Raw genomic sequence first — 16,821 nt, 5'->3', positions numbered from 1 at the left:
AGTAGGGCTGAGGACTGGCAGTGGCTATATTCCACTGCATATGGTCACAGTCTATGTCAGGCACCCTTCTCCTGTAGGCACAGCCCACATCATTGTGGTAACAACTCCCTACTCCTCTTGGCCCCCGCCTCCAGTCTAAGCGGAATGACAGTTTCATGATGGTTACAACCCTGATTTGCCTCACTAACACTTGTTCTTTTCTTTTGTGGTGTCCTTTAAGATATTGCCATCTGCTTCCTACAGAAACTAAGTCAGCCTCAAGGGGTACCATAAACCAGTTTTACCTTTAAAGATGTAGTTATGGATGTAATAAGAAGAATCATTCTGAGTGGAGTTAAGTCTATAGTCAGTGAAATCAGTACAAGGTTGCTGCAGCAACTTAAGGAGAAAAGGAAAAGTAGCAGACATGAACATTAACCGGCATCTTCTCATGTCAGATGTTGTACTAAGTACATTATACACATTACCTTATTTAAATATTCCAGCCACTCTTTTATGTTATTCCCTGTTAATACACAATGGAACTATAATTGAGGAATGTTATATAATTTGCCCAAGGTCAAATACATAGTAAGTGGAAGAATTGAGACTCAAATATTATCTGCCTGACTTTTAAAGACTGCTTGTCTTTACTCTATATTCTTTTCCTAACCTATATACTGCCTGTGTCAAAGTAAATTACAGTGGAAATGGAAATAAGTGTAGGATGTAAGGATAATGATTTGAAGAAAAGGATATAAAACTAATGGAACTCAGTGATCACTGGATAAAAGGGAAAAATACAAAAAGACATTAATGATGACAAGAAGGTTCCTGGCTTGAACAACTGTGAAAGCAGTGGTGGCTTTCACTGAGAGATGAAAGACAGGAAGAGCAGACTTGCCAGAAGCAGGAGGTGGGGAAGAAATGAGACATTCAGTTTTAATCTGCTGACTTTATCAGTGCTATGAAAATGCAGATGGAGAGGTTTCCACTATGGTACTGAAGAGGCCACACACACCTTTTCATCAGTGCCTAACAATTAAGGTATAGATACAAGCATTGGAGTCTGACAATTAAATGCATCTGCCTGTGAATTTGAAATTTGAACCTGGGATGCAAAGATCAAGCAGATCGTGATACATTGGCAGCAATGGCAGTGACCTATGCCAACACTAAGTCACAGTGGTGACCATTAGTGGTGCCCACAGCAATATCCCAATTATTTTTGCAGCATGACTTCCAGTGTGTGTGTGTGCTGCTCAGCTTCTATTGATCCTTGTCTATTTTTCCAGCCTGGTTTTTTGGATCCTTCCTGAGGATTATATGAACTACCTCATGGACTCCAAAAAATCCTTTTCTACTTAAGTTATCAAGACTTGCTTTCTGTTGCTTGCAATCCAGAATCCTGACCAATGAAGCTAACACATTCATTGCTGTATTTTGTTCAGTATTGGCGGGGGGGGGGGGGGGGGGGCTTCTTTCTGCATTATTATTAAATCACTTCTAAACCCTAAGCTGATTATGCTAAACTACTAGATATTGAGGGAACTCTTAGAAGATTTCAAAGAATTCATCATCTGGTGGGGATACAATGCCAAAAGTAAGTTCTATATTACATGATTAAAAGCATAACAAAGGCAAGAATTTTGTATACTCTAAAATACATACACATACATACAAACACACACACACATACACTCATAATACCAAGCAGAATAAAGACAAATCGACCTATAAACATATAAAAGAGTATTAAAACTGCAGAATTTCAAGGGTAAAGAGAACATGTAACAACTCTCAGATACTTCTTAAAAAGTAATAAACTCAACTCAGACACAATGTCACAACCACTGATATAAGAATATAATGAAGAAACATTTCCAAAATATTAAGAGTAAAAAATTGTCAATTAAACTTTTATTACTAGCTAAATTATCACTCACTGGTGAGAACAACATTGTATCTTTTAGTTTTTCCCCATCAAGTTTCTCCACCTTTTTTTTTTTTTCACTGAAAGATGTGCTAAGCTTTGTGAAGATATCGCTTTTTGAATTATAATCTACATATTTGGGAGATAATTTCATAAAGGCTTCTCTTGGACACTTTTGTACATACAACCTGGATTATGTTCAGATGAAATTTATGAAGATAGGAATGATTTAGGGAGAGAGTATGGATAATAGTTTGAGGATGTGGCTGTTTGCTCACAGTCTCTTTTTTGATTCTTAGAACTTCATATGAGTCTAAAAGTATTTCAAACTATTAAAGTTTAAAGAAAAAGATTATTTTTAAGGGTAGGCAAAACAAATACATTTTAGATATATGAAGACTATTAATGGACCCAGAGCTTCTCATTAAAAACGAAAAAGAAAAAACAAACAAAAAAACTATTAAAGGAGATAATTTACAAAGAAGGTAGAGTATGATACAAGAAACAGAGTTGAACACAGGTGATAAAAATGTTGATAAGTTTAACTACTTACTGGTAAATTTAATTAACTATCTTCATTGTGTTTTAAAAGAATATAAAATAAACCTGCAGGAGCTGTAGAAATTGGAACAGTGATATGACATATCACTGATACGAAAATGTAAAATTCTGCACATTATAGGTAAAACAATCATCACATACCACTTAAAAAAGTGTTGTCAATATTGAAAAGGGCTTCCCATGACCTGCTGGGTTTTAACTTGAAGATAATCACAAGAGTTTTTAAGCAGAGAAAAGATTAAGATCAGATCTACTCTAGAAAGAGATATACAGCTTTTGTAAGATTTTAAAAGAGAGATTAGAGTCAAAACTAGTTGGAAGGTCAGAACTTCGTAAAATATAGTGAATGAAAAGAGGAGGAGCTAGATGTGAACTATATTTAAGATGGAATCTACTACGGTTCACAGATATTAGGTGTTTAGGTACGCACAGATTAGTATCCCACCCAGACAAGAATGCTATCACATTTCTCTTTTTGTACTCAATGTACAATATACTTTTGTGGAAGGTACCCAATAAATATTTAACTGAACTGGATAAATTTCATTTGAAATACCAGAGTATGTAGAGATACACAAAGGAATTACTGATATAAGTCTGAAATTTAGGGAAAGGATCAAGGCTGGAGTCCTAATTATGACAGAATGGCCACTGAGGCATGAGACATGGTCAAAGGACAGGAGGAAAATGAGAATAAAATGGAGGGAGTGTGCAGCATTCTGAGATACACTGATACTAAAGAGTAAACAGAGAAGAGTACCCTCCAACAAGCAAGAAAGAGCAAAAATAGTGATGGAAAGGGATCAAGGAGAATATCATACTTAATTTCTTGGATTGCTTTAAAGGATTTAGGAAAGACAACTTCTGCTTGCAAGAATCTGAAGACATTATAACATATTTTCAAGGATTTTCTTATAAATACTTTTTTAAAATAAGAGAGTATAGGTTGTGCGTGCATGGTGGGGGGAAGGGCAGTTAGAGGGGGTGATACGGTGATTTATAATGATATATATTCCATCTTTGTCCTTTTTCTTGCATAAACCTCCCCAAACCTGGGAATTTCCTAGGTGTTGAGAATGATAAAAGTGTCTTTCATTATGTTAATAAGATGACTTCTGGAAAGCACCTAGGGATGGGGGCTTCTTGACAATAGAGCCAACCATGTGATTAGGTTTGAACTTTTAGTCCCATTCCCTCACCTTGGGGGAGGAAGAGGAGCTGGAGGTGAATCAAGTGCTAATGGTCAATGATTTGATTAATCATGACTATATAATGAAGTCTCCGTGAAAACCCAAAGGGACAGAATTCAGATCACATCTGGGTTGGTGAACACATGGAGGCTTTGGGAGAGTGGCTCACCTGGAGAAACATGGAAGCTCCATGCCCTATCCCCCCATCTTTCCCTATGCATTTCTTTCATGGGGCTGTTCTTAAGTTTTATCCTTTACAATAAGCTAGTGATAAGCTAGTAAGTAATGCATAGTAGTAATAATCTAGTAAGTGATATATTTCTCAGAGTCTCATGAACTGTGTAGCAAATTAATTGAATCTGAGGAAGAGATCTTGGGATGCTCTGATTTATAGCCAGTCAGAAATACAGGTAACTACTTAGACTTGCAACTAGCCTCTGAAGTTCATGAAAGGCCATTGGAACTTCCAATCTAGAGCTGGTAGGTCAGTCACAAGCACGTGTAACAACCACTTGGACTTGCTATTGGCTTCTGAAGGGAATGGGGGACAACTCTTGTAGGACTAAAGCTTTAATCTGTTGAATCTGATGCTGTCTCTGGGTAGATAGTGCCAGAACGGAGTTGAATACTTGGATACCCTGCTGTTGTCAGAGAATTGCTTGTTGTGTATGCGAGAACCCCTTCCCCACCATGGAAATTGAGTCTCAGAACACTAAAAGAGCATTATACAGAATCCTGATGGTCCAGACAGCAACTCAGTTCTTTTGTCTTGTCAACAAGGTTTTGGTATATACAAATTATATATACAGTCATTTATTTTTGACAGTAAAAAATAAAACCAAGAATAACCAACAGCTTCATTATATCATGTGTTCTCTATCTACTGATCTAGAAAATAAGCCCAGAGATACTATCTCAATTTCTAACTCCTTGAAATTATTCAAATAGGTTCTAATACCTTATAGTTAACGAAATCTCAGAAATGCCATCTGTCTTCTGATAAGGTGAAGAGGGTCCATACTATTCCTCCTCTAAGTCATAAATAATATATTCAGAAATCAACAACTGCGTAACTGAAGAACAGAACACTCACCAAAAAAAAAAAAAAAAAAAAAAAAATTAGCAATTTTGGAATTATTTTAAACATCACCATGAGGTTTTTCATGGGCTAATTTATGCTAAATATATGCAAAATAAATCCATGGTAAATAACTATTGTAAAATAAATTATACATCTATATATTTAGGGGGGGAAACTCACACAATTTCTAAGTGTGGCCACTAAGTATAGTTTTGCACTGGCACAGAGGATTCCTCAGGTTCTCAAAGTTCCACCAAAGGCCTTTAAGGTCTTGGATGTCATTTAAGTTATACATTTCGGCTATTAAAGCCAATGTTCTGACAAGCCCTTTGGCTCTAACCCCAGGGCATGAATTTGCCTTAAAACACATAAGAATGTGTCAGAGGGCTACATGTCAATCAACCAGAAGTGCCTTTTCCCAATTTAATGTTGTCAGTTGCTGACATTAAAACCAGCAACAGTTAATTGTTCTCACTTCAAGTGGGAATTTTGAGGGGTGAGGAGAGGTAGATGTCTAAGTTCAGGCTGATAAAGCTGTTAATTGCTACCCTTTTATGTAGATTTGTTTAATAATGAAAACAATGTGGCTAATCATATAATGTTTCTATTTGTTCCCCAAGGGCTCTTCAGGGAAAGTTTCAATCCCGGCTAGATTTCCACAGCTACCAACTGTGCACGGACAAAAGCAGAACAATCAAGGCACTCAGTGCTGGCAAATAGCTGAAAGTGGTTCTATACAGACGCCCCTCCTCCCAGCCGGGTCAGGAAGGAGCTGGGATCTGCTAGTGACAACCTTTGCAGCAGGGGTGTGGGGAAGCTTTTAAATGATAAATTAATGATAATAATAATTTTATGCAGACTTTTGATGAAAAAGGGAAAGAGGAATGAAAAGCAAGCAGGGAATCTGAAAAGCTGGAAATAAGTCTGCTGTAGGCAGATCCTGCCTATGCTATGCCTCCGTGCAACAAATGAGTTAATTTCACATCAGTTAAAATGCCTGTGTTGGTTTTTAAAAAAATCAGAAAGACATGACACAGATTTAGAAAAAAAAAAAAAAAATCCTGTGCCAGCTTTGCTCTTTACAGACAGGGTGATGATACTGGGCATATCATTAAACCACACATTTGAAGACTGAGGTACTGAAATAACACTAGCTACCTACTGATCTCAAGAGACTATTTCAGGCAACAGAGTGCCCTGTGTACATTTTCTACAAATGTAATGTATATTACTCACTGATGTTTACTTTGCCTCATTTGGCAAAGGCTATAGGTCAGAAGAAAGCTGTGTTATTTAAAATATTTCTAAAATCAATTTTGTTTTCGGGCTCTATTACCAAATAACGGAAGCATTCAGAGACATCCCCAGACCACTGGTGTTCCCTCTCTTTATAAGAGTCATTTTGTTTTGTGTGTGTGTTTTAAAAATCCTATTTCTGTTACCAGTTACCCCACTAGCCCCACGCCACAATTTACAAGGTCCAACTGTCTTGAAATAACTTGCAAATCCCTCTTCAATCTGGTCACAATGTAATTTTCAACTTTATTGCAGTGCCAATCCCCTCAAGTCTTTGGATATTTCTAGACTTCTCTGCTCATGGCCCCATTTTCTTGCCTGACACGACACCTTTGCTCATGCAGGGATCTCTTCTTAGAATGTTCTCCTCTCATCACCTGTTCAATCTTACTCATATTTCAAGGACAAACCAAGTTCCACCTAATCCATTAAGCCTTCTGCAATCTCCACATACCATGCAGCTTCTCCCTTCTGTAAACCTATAAAATAGCACCCGCTTGATCATTCATGTGACACCTGCAGATGGTGTCTGGTCGGTCTTCCCCCAGCTTTCTTTTTTCTCCTCTACTGAACTCAACACTCCTTGAGGATGTATCTTTGTATCCTCCCCAGGGTTTGAGCTGTATAAGTAGGAACCCTTAAAATGGTTAGGGACCATACTTCACATTTTCAGTGCACTTCAGTGAAGGCTGAAACTATTACATTATTAAATATTAAATTTCGTTACTCTATTAGTTCACTTCTCTGTGGTGAAATTCCTTTACAGGTACAACTCTACAAGTCTAAAAGCCAAAGCACACCAAGAGTCCCTTCCTGACATCCAAGGAATCATCTGCTACCAAAGGCTTGCTCCAAGAAGAGAAAACCTTAAGGAAGAATCAACTCTTAAAATTCCCTTTCATGTCAGCAGGAAATAAAAAATTAACAACCTAAACACTAGGCCTAAGTTCACACTTCTCATTTATTTCAAACACGTTTTTCCCAACTTTAAATTCAAAGAGGCAGAGAAATTGCTAAACTCTTTTCCATCTTTCAAATTGCAATGAAAATTTAGGTTCCCCATCTGAAAGAAGAGATGATGAGATACAAACATAAAGAGATTATGTTACGTGTAGATCACAGAAAACAGCTGAATCAAACCAACTGAAATGTAAGTGATTGAAAATAAAACCCCATTTGCCATATACGTTAACCAGGCTCATAAGCCAATAAGCACTGTCACAATCATGCCCAAATGCACCTCGGGGGCTCACCCCAAATCACAAGTCGAAATGTTGTCAAACTGTCAAGGCCTGGTCATAACCTGAAATCTAAGCACCACTAGCACAGTGAAAGAATGACAAAAGCAGTACCAATGCTCTCCTCTCCATCTACATATCATCATTCTAGAAAAACTATATGTATTTCTAAAATACAGAGACAAAAGACAAGGCAACCAGTAAACTGACAATTATGAATTGTTTTCTATTTTAACAGCCACCAACACCATTTGGCTTTATTTCATGAGAACTCTAAGAGTTTATTTAGCATATAATGCATTATGCAAAAGAATCTTCTCAGTGCAAAAGATTTGCAGAGATTTCCTTTAATTCCTATACCTCTACTTAATTTTTAATAGAATGTGATTTACAAAATTTCAATTTACTTAAAACCTTCAGTAATTCTCTGCTATGGCATGAAGAGATTGATGTCTGTTTTCTCCCAATGAGGCAAATTTGCCATTAATTTTTTCCCCCAAAGGTCACCTTGAACTACCAAAAAACAAAACAAATAAAAAAAAATACAAAAACCCCTACTAATAGTCATCTATGTGAATGTACCTAAACTACAAGCAAATAAATCAGCCATGTTACCAAGCAGAAAGCTATTGAAGATTGTTAAGATTTATTTTCAGGTGCCAGTGAGACTAAACAAAGATTGTAGGGAATGAAACAAACAGAACTCGGGAAACAAATTAATACACTGAATCATTATCTTACCAGCAGCATTCCCTATAGAACAAAATGATGAAACTATCAAAAGGCACTTCTCAAAGCAACAACATTTTTGCATGTCAAAAAAAAAAAAGAATTAACCTAGAATAATTTTATAAATAACAGTATGTTCTGTGTTAAGCCAGTAACAAAGAAACCCCTTAGTGCAGTAAAACAAAGTCCTGTCAAATCCCCATTTTTTTTCTACAAAGAAGCATGAAGATCCTTTCACAATGGTTTAAACTGTATTTATAGTAACAGAGTGAAGACTTGAGATAAAAGTCAAAAGGATTAAAGTCAAAGCCCTAGCTCGACATGAGTTATGGTTTTGATTTTTATTCTTATTGTGGTCTACAAATATTAAGACAGAAGATACTTCCATGTGATTGTGGGATCCTCTGAGACTCTATAACCTTAGAAGAGCAGATAAAACAGATGAAAATGCATCTGGTTTAGGAGCAGCCTCCATATTAAATGGCAATGCGCAAAGTAACAACCACAACTGCAGAAGGCTGAGGGGGAGTAAAGAAGGCTGAAGGCTGAAATTTCTCCAACTGATGCAGGGCAGAAAGGAGAAAGAAAGAGAAAGAGAGAGAGAGAGAGAAGAGAAAAGAAAAATATATGGTATTGCTGTTTTAAAATGGCAGCCTGTTAATAATCATGATATTCTTGAAAATACAAAAAAAAAAAATTGTACTACCATTCCCTCTTTCCTAAGCTAAGCAAGCTCACCACATATAAACATGATATACTTCTAAGAAAATTGGTAGGGTTTGATAGCTGCATCTCTATCTAAAGCAAAATCCCTGGAGTTCCCACTCAGAGTTTGCAGATTTACAGACCATATACTTTTCTCACAAAGAAAGAAAGCAAAAATTATGTTGTTGACTGGAAGTTCTTACTCTACAAAGAACTGTTCTTCTTCCATATATATTTTTCTTAAAAATGAATGGAAAGGCTACATTTAAACCTAAGCTTTTGGTCACAGTTCAAAAACTGTATTTTGCATTTCCTCTCCCCTGATCCCCTCCTCCAAGATAATCTCACTTACCCACTCTCTCCAGTAGAAGATATATATTATATGCCGTATAATTGGAAAGTTATTCTTAATGTTAATTTGGATACTCTCTTTAGTTCATATGTTGCAAGAACTACATGCATATTTTCTGTCTACCCATAGTCTTTACTTTTAAAATCAGACACCTAGCTTAACATTTGATGGAGAAAAGGCTAAAAGTCCTTAACAACAACAACCATAGCAAAATCAGCAGGGGTAGTGTAAAATAAAATATGTAATGATAGTATTTCTAGCACAGAAATGTCCCTAAAACAGCATTGCTTTTTAATGGCGTGTAAATACAATTATAAGAATAAAAACTTTTCATGCAAGTTTGTAAGACAGTTTGTCTATATGTATTCACGTAATCATAAAGAAACATGAAAAAAAAAATCCCTCTTACCCAAATGGATCCTTTTCTTTTATTCACAAAGTTAAGAAGGATCATAAGTCACAATTACAAATCACAAATTTCTAAGAAAGATATTTCCAGTGCAATTACTTGCTATTTTGTTCAGTATTTTATTTCAACTGTCACATTTTGAATACATACACATTTGTACAACTACCAGGGGAAAAATAACTTGAACCAAATTGAAAAATTACCATAACTACTAGTTCAATATGTCTGGTTAAAATAGAGACATCTGGTCTATCATTAATTCTTTTGTGTTGATGACTCCTAGTGTGTCTTTTCCCATCAATGAACTTTGTAAGAGGAAAAGGCAACTTTTAACAAAAAGCTGTGACTCAGAAATCTATTTCAGGATTTATCAATACAAATCTATCATGCTTAGATCAAACAGAGCACAGTATTTTAAGAATAGTAACAAATACTGGTTGAAGACAAATGGTAAGCTTTAAATTCCATCAGGAAAAAAAAAAGGTTATTTATTAAATAATTCTCTGCAGGCAGATAGAGGTAATTCATGAATCATTATTTTAAAATATTTATAAGTCAACTCATTCGCTTGTTTAGAAAACACACTGAAGCTCTACAATACTTGATTGCCACTCCAAGGAACCTGAATAATGCATTTTCAGAAGCCTTGCACACCCCCACACAATTCTGAATTAATGGCTGAGCAAACAATAAGTAATGTACTATGCTCTAGCAAAAATTCAGTGATAACATCAATCTGGCATCTACTTAACACTTACTGCTTACTTTTCGCATATTCCTCACAGATAAGTTTCCTCCCCCAGATGCAGTTCATTAGAGAATGACTATCACCTGCCCATTCATCCAGACAGTGAGTGATTTAGCAATTAACACAATTACAGATAAGAGGAGAAATCATAATATACACTACTACAAAATAAGAGATGAAGTAAAGGGGCCTACCCACTTCGACATCCAATAACTAGATCACAATTAAAAGGGACTTTTGTCACTTCTTCGACAGGGCAATGGGGTCAATTATTTAAAACCCTTTGCTCCAATCCAGAAACATACCAGCAAGGCCCTTCAACCAAACTCAGATAATTACTTTTGACAAATGTTCTCCTTGAGCATGATGTAGTTACTCAAAAGCTTAAAAAAAAAAAAAAAAAAAGGAATCCCACAGTTATGGTAAAACAATCTTTACAAAGTCAACCCAATAACATGTTCTGTGGTCTTCCTCCACCCCCACCCCCCACCCCACCCTCTATGGCATGCAGTCTGCTTTCTTTTGGCCAATTATAAAAGACAGTAAGTTGCTAAATAAATATTTAATTTATGCAGCCGAAATCCTGAAAGGCTGAGCTTCAAATGTAATGCCTTGCATTCCCGTGAGGCACACTGTACAGAAATATCCTTTTTTAAAAAATCCGTTTACAGCTGTCCTTTAAAAGAAGAAAAAGAAGAAGAAGAAGAAGAAAAAAAAAACCACACATACACATGCATCAAACCAAAGACGCCGACGCCCCTCTGCCAACCAGCATTTCTATAGAGACATTCTTTCGATGATTAAAACGTAAGCTCCGAAAGGTTAAAGAAAAGCAGCCAAGTAACACCGCCCAGGAAGCCAGCATTAAAACACACCTAGCTGTACACTCTTAATAACCTCCCACTACAAATGACACTGACCCAACTTCACCAAACATACACACGCCCCGACACACACTCAAAAAAATCGCACACACGTGCACAGAACGTACACACAAACATCGAGCAGAACACAATACCTACAAAACACAAACGAACTTGATCCGCACAAAACATGCACGTATCCGTGTGCATACATCATGCACACGACGCGGCACACAGACACGCACGCCCTAGCCCACATGCACACGCCCCGCAAGTCCGTGTCGGACACACGCCGTGCATGCACGTGTGAAATGTATGAACTCACGAACGCCGAACACACACACAGACCGTGCACAGAGTTATTGATGAAATTCCGGGAGGTGGAGGGCCCGGGAGGGAGTGGTAATTGCCACACAAAGGTCTCCGGAGCGGCAGAGAGGGAAGTCGAGCGGGGCCGAGCGCTCGGGAATTCACCCGTGGCCAAGGCACGGCCGAGCCCCGAGCGCGAAGTGCCGGGAGAAGTGTCCCGGGCGGTCCCGGGCGCGGCGGGCGCGGGGCTCCCCGAGATGCTGGCTGCGCCCCTCCGCGCGCGCACGCACACACACAGGGGCCCCTGGGCGAGCCCACTCCCGCAGAATAACAAAGAGCAGGAGCCCGGCGAGCGGGCGGCGGCTCGGCTGGAAGTGGCCGTCTCCGCCGGCGCGGGGCGAGCGGCGGGGCGAGCGGCGGGGCGAGCGGCGGGGCGAGCGGCGGGGCGAGCGGCGGGGCCGGCGGGACGCGCGGGCGGCGGGCGGGCGGCGGGCGGGCGGCGGGCGGCGGGCGGGCGGGGGGCGGTACGTACCAGGCGGGCAGCCTCGGCCCAGGTGCGGTCCTTCTTCTTCCTCTTGTCTTTCATGTTTGCATCTCATTGATGGTTCTGATGATGACGTGGGGGATTCCACGGGGTGCTCGGGGTTCGGGCGCGGAGACAATGACCCAGTGACCCGGTGACCCGCACTCGCTCCGCGGGGGGAGGCGCGCGGGCGGCGGCGGCGGCGGCGGCGGCGGGTGGGAGGGATGGAGCGAGGGGGTGGGGTGGGGTGGGTGGGGGCGCGCGGGCGGCGGCGGCGGCGGCGCGCGGCGGGCGGGCGGGCCGGGGGCGGGGGCTGGGGCGGCGGCGGCGGCGGCGCGGCGGGGCCGGGGACGGGGGCGGGGGCGGCGCCGGCCGGGCTCGCTCGTGCGGGGCTCGCGCTGCGCCGCCGCCGCCGCGGCCGCCGCGGTGACAGCTCCGGGGATGCTCCGCTCGGCCCCGCTCACAACAATACACTCTGACGTCACGGGGAATGGCGACGCGGCCGCACACTCGCCGCGCTCACACTCGCCGCGCTCACACTCGCCCTCTCGCGCGCGCACACCCGAGCACACTCGCCGCGCGCCCCCCACTCCGGCCACGCCCTGGAACCCTCGCGAGACCCCTCTCCGCAGCCCAGCCCCTCCCCCGCCAGGCGCTGCGGGCGGGCGCAGGCCGTGCCCCCGGGGCCCGCGAGGGCCCTAAGCCGCGGGCGCGGTGGCCTTTGCAACTTGTGTACGGGTCCGCTCCGCAAGTCGAGGCTTCTGTCCTGTGCGCTCGCCCGCCCGCTCCCACACACACACGCACTCCGCGCTACTTCCCTCTGCTGGACTCCTTTAACCCTTTTCTGCTCGGCCGGGTGGCTTCCCCGAGCCCTGCCGGAAGGGTACGAATCCGGCCCCTCAACACAACTACTACTGAACGTGCAACTTGACGACAACACTGAGCCACCTACATCACCTTAAACAATGCAAGTCCGGAGAGCCTCGGCGCTCGGTATTTTTCAAACATCGTAGGGTCATCGTTTCCATAGCGTCGAAACGTGATGCGTCTGTGAACGACTGCCCAGCGAACACTTGGGTGTCTTAAAAAATTATGTATAATTGCCGGGTTTGGGATACGTGAAAAGTTGGATGGTTAACCTTGTTAGCGAGCTACAGAGTGATATGTGAAGGCTTGAAAGTTTATTGGAGCCTTTCCAGCTTCTTAGATCGCTGGTGAATTGTTTAGGTCAAGAAAGTTACGGTTAAGCAAAGAAAGAAGCGGCTTCGTGACCCACCCATTAATTATGTGTGTATTTGACTATCTAAAAAACAAAAAGGGGCACTCATACTGGATTATTTATGTAAGGCTATTTCCTAAATGTAATAATAATGGTATGTAAATGGTACTTGGAGTTTTTTCATGTACATTATCTCGTTTGACCCTTTCAAAACAAGGCACTCAAACATAGATTTTTATGTCTGCTGCACAAATGAGGAAATGAAACTTAAAAACATTACACTGCATTCAAGATCTCTTGCTAAATCAGTTTTGGGAACCGAACCCGAGTCTTTTGACCCTACCCCCATGTTGTTTCTGTTATTCTAAACTGCAATACTAAAAACAAACAAGTAATAAAAACACTCCTACATAGAAATGCACATCTACATCTAATGAAAATACATATACGCCTAAGAATGAGAACAATACTAGTAAGGGGATTCCTTTGAGAATAGTGTCAAATGACTGAAGTAATAAAAATGTTTGATTACCTAAAATTAAGTAGAGGCAGTTCACAATCATAAAGAGCTGATTACATTAATTCTTTAAAAATATTTACTTTATTAATTCAATAAAATAAGAAAAGAGCTATGCATCGGTTTAAGGAAATATCTAAAAATTATCTCCAGCTTCCTACTTTTCTTTTTTTTTAAATAGATTTAGAGAACATGCTGAAGTTATCCCTAGGGGGAACATTTATCCATGCAATTTGCATAACTCTATCCAGGTGTATTATATTTTTACTTTACATTTCAAATGTATTAAATTTGAATCACGTTCACATCTGCTTTTATTTTCAGCAATTCTCTTTATAACTAAAGCAATTGATATATTTCAAAGCATTCTCATTCTAATGTGTTCTCTTCTATTCAGAAGTACCTATTGCAAGTAATCAGACCACAACATATAATTTGTTATTTTCTGTGAAATAGTGCTTAATAAGAAGTTTTGGAGTCAGCTAAAGGAAAACATACTTATGTGGTTGCTTTGCAGTAACTTATTATTCTTTAATAAACAATTCTGGTTATTACAGAAGAGAAAATATATCATCCCTCTTAAGCAGATGTAAATTGATTTACATTAAAAACAAAAGAACACCTAAAACTAAATGCAGTTATTTGTGCGCTCGTTCTTTTGAGAGTGAGCCAAGTATAAATAATCAATAGTATGAAGACTCTTAGATTCTATCTCTGCTTTTGGATGTTTGGGGATAAATATTCTGTAATAGGTGAGTCTAGTTAAAGGTGCTTTATGCCAATATAACAGATTTCACAGGCACCAGAAGAGAGGTGGGCCACCCCTGCAGAGAAGCTGTGGCTGCCATTATATTCTTTTCCTCCACATTTGCCTGTGTACATTCAGCCATACTTTCCCTTAGGACTCAGTCTCCCAATAAATGTGGTGGAAGGAAGGAGTATATGTATGAATCAATTGTAGTTCTTTCATAGTTTGGTAAACTATACGAGCATCTTTTAAGCAGAGGCAGATAGTCATGGATGGCATAAATGTACAAGTAAAATTATGTGAAAATTAGTAAGAAAAATAACTTTCTCCTGTGGAGGGTAAAGAAGGCTTTAAGAAAGAGATGTCCTTTCAATGGGAGTTGAAGGATGGGAAGGATTTGAACATTCAAATTTGTGAGAATGGAGAACAAAGTGCAGTAAAAGGACAATTTAGAACTGGAAAAATACTCAAATGGATAGATGACATCTACCAAGTGCTGCTGGCATTCATTTAAATTTCATATATGATCACATGTATTTCAAGAATCTTTCCTTTAAATGAGAACAACTCAAAGAGCAGAGGTTCCAGTTAGAAGTGCCCTATAAATTCTTCCTTTTCTGAGATCCCCATTTCTCAATTAGACAGAATAGGGATGACTCCAAGCTCATTTGGCATGTGACAGCACCTTCTCCGCATTACCCTGCCTTCTTTCTTTCCATTCCTGCTTTTAAGCTCAAAATTCGACAATTCAAACTCCTGTTGTATGTGTCTACCTTCATCAATTCCAGCAGAACTTTTCATTTCCAGCAATGTTATTTTATTTTACAAGATGTTTAACAATTGATAAACACTCAAAACAAATCCAAACAGTAATAAATATCAATTTTATAAGAAAAAATAGAGGTGATGGTGTGCTGGCCAAGGATCAGCGTTCATATGAGACTCCAATACTAAGAGAAGAGAGACTTAAGAATGTGAGGACAAAAGTGTCATGACTGATGTCTCAGGAAATACAAGGTTTCACCATGAAGCCTCATCAAAGTGTTGACCCAGTATGGGCAAGTTTGAGTGTTGGGCACTCATCAAAGTGTTGACCCAGTATGGGCAAGTTCCGTCAGGAATAAGGGACAGGGAATGCTTTCATTGCCATCCCACATACCCATGGCATGTGGAAGTCTAGAATTAATGGAAATCCCTTCCCCCCTTCCCCCACACATGCCTGCCAGCAGGCAAAACACAGAGCAGAAGGTGGGGTGGGGAAGGAATAATAAAAGTTGGGAGGAGAAAAAGAGGCAAAAGTTGCCAGGGGGATGGAAGAGGTCTTCGGGGGGTCTTGATGACCATATAACATGAATTTTATTTCTGAAAAATATTTATTCTTTATAAGCTGAGAATCTCTGAATTCTACAGATAAGAACGTTTAATAATCTTACTTTTCCTAAATATCTTTTGTCTGTGACCAATTAGGATCTCACTTCTCTGGGAATTTCACGAATGTGGTCACCTTGTCTGCTTATCCCCTACCCAATTCACTGAATGTCTGGCATGAAGCAAATTACTTGTCATAACTAGGCCCCAATAAATATTTACTGAATAAAAAATACATAATTGGAAATTTAGTAAATTGATCCCTTTTACTGTAAATACAAGTCCAGTCAATCAGGGTCTGTTTCTTTTTCTCGTAAGAGCAAAACGTTTTATTTTTCCCATTCCTCTATTTCACTGTACAGTTCAGGAGTAATACAAAGCGAGGTGAAATAAAGCCAATATCAGCATTATTAATTATGTATAGTCAAATATTACTGAGTAGAGCTCCTAAGGGCTAATGAATTATGACCTTGTCTCTCTTGCTCTAATCCTATATATGCTATGTAATGCACTTTTCAAGTCTTTCAATATATTCATTTAAAGTCAGTTTATACTATGAATATAAACATTAGCCTCACTCCAGGAACATACAGAAATGTTTTAATACTATTATCTGAGACTAATTTTATTAAAACTCATGACAATTCTTCTACTAGGAAATGAGGGGATTAACTGTGATTATTTTGGTTTTGACTCAAAATCTACAACAGTTTAATATGGTGAGATTTTAGTGCGCTCTAATTATAGAGATACATTCAGCTAAAAAAATGCTTTTGAATTTTCTTCAAAACCTTTCTGTAGCTGATTTTATTTGCACTGTCAATTCATATAATTTTCTTTTTTAGTTGAGTAGAGCTACCTTGACACTCATTTTAAATTCTCCAATCTGTATTATTACTACATTTCAGTGCTTTATTTTCACATATAATAATGGCACTTAGGCATTCTTAAATCTGAAGAAAAATAGAATAAAGTGGAAAAATATTTTCATAGTTTTCCTCTTTTACATCTTCTTCAATTATTCTTTTTTTTTTTTTCTGTTTTATCTACTTC

The 16,821-nt window shown here is 39.6% G+C and overlaps 1 protein-coding gene across 1 annotated transcript in view; it reads right to left on the bottom strand.

Moving 5' to 3' along the window:
* The window catches only part of ASXL3 (ASXL transcriptional regulator 3), a 178,775-nt gene extending 166,716 nt beyond the window's left edge, over nucleotides 1-12,059 (bottom strand). Inside the window, exon 1 of the mRNA XM_072732136.1 lies at nucleotides 11,926-12,059. Coding sequence (XP_072588237.1) covers nucleotides 11,926-11,979 — 54 coding nt within the window. The 5' untranslated portion in view covers nucleotides 11,980-12,059. The remainder of the gene's footprint in view (nucleotides 1-11,925) is intronic.
* Between the last annotated feature and the right edge of the window lie 4,762 nt (nucleotides 12,060-16,821).

The sequence above is a fragment of the Vulpes vulpes genome, chromosome 13, assembly GCF_048418805.1.
Source record: "Vulpes vulpes isolate BD-2025 chromosome 13, VulVul3, whole genome shotgun sequence".
Lineage (NCBI taxonomy): Eukaryota > Metazoa > Chordata > Mammalia > Carnivora > Canidae > Vulpes > Vulpes vulpes.
This window is presented reverse-complemented; position numbering and strand designations above follow the sequence as displayed.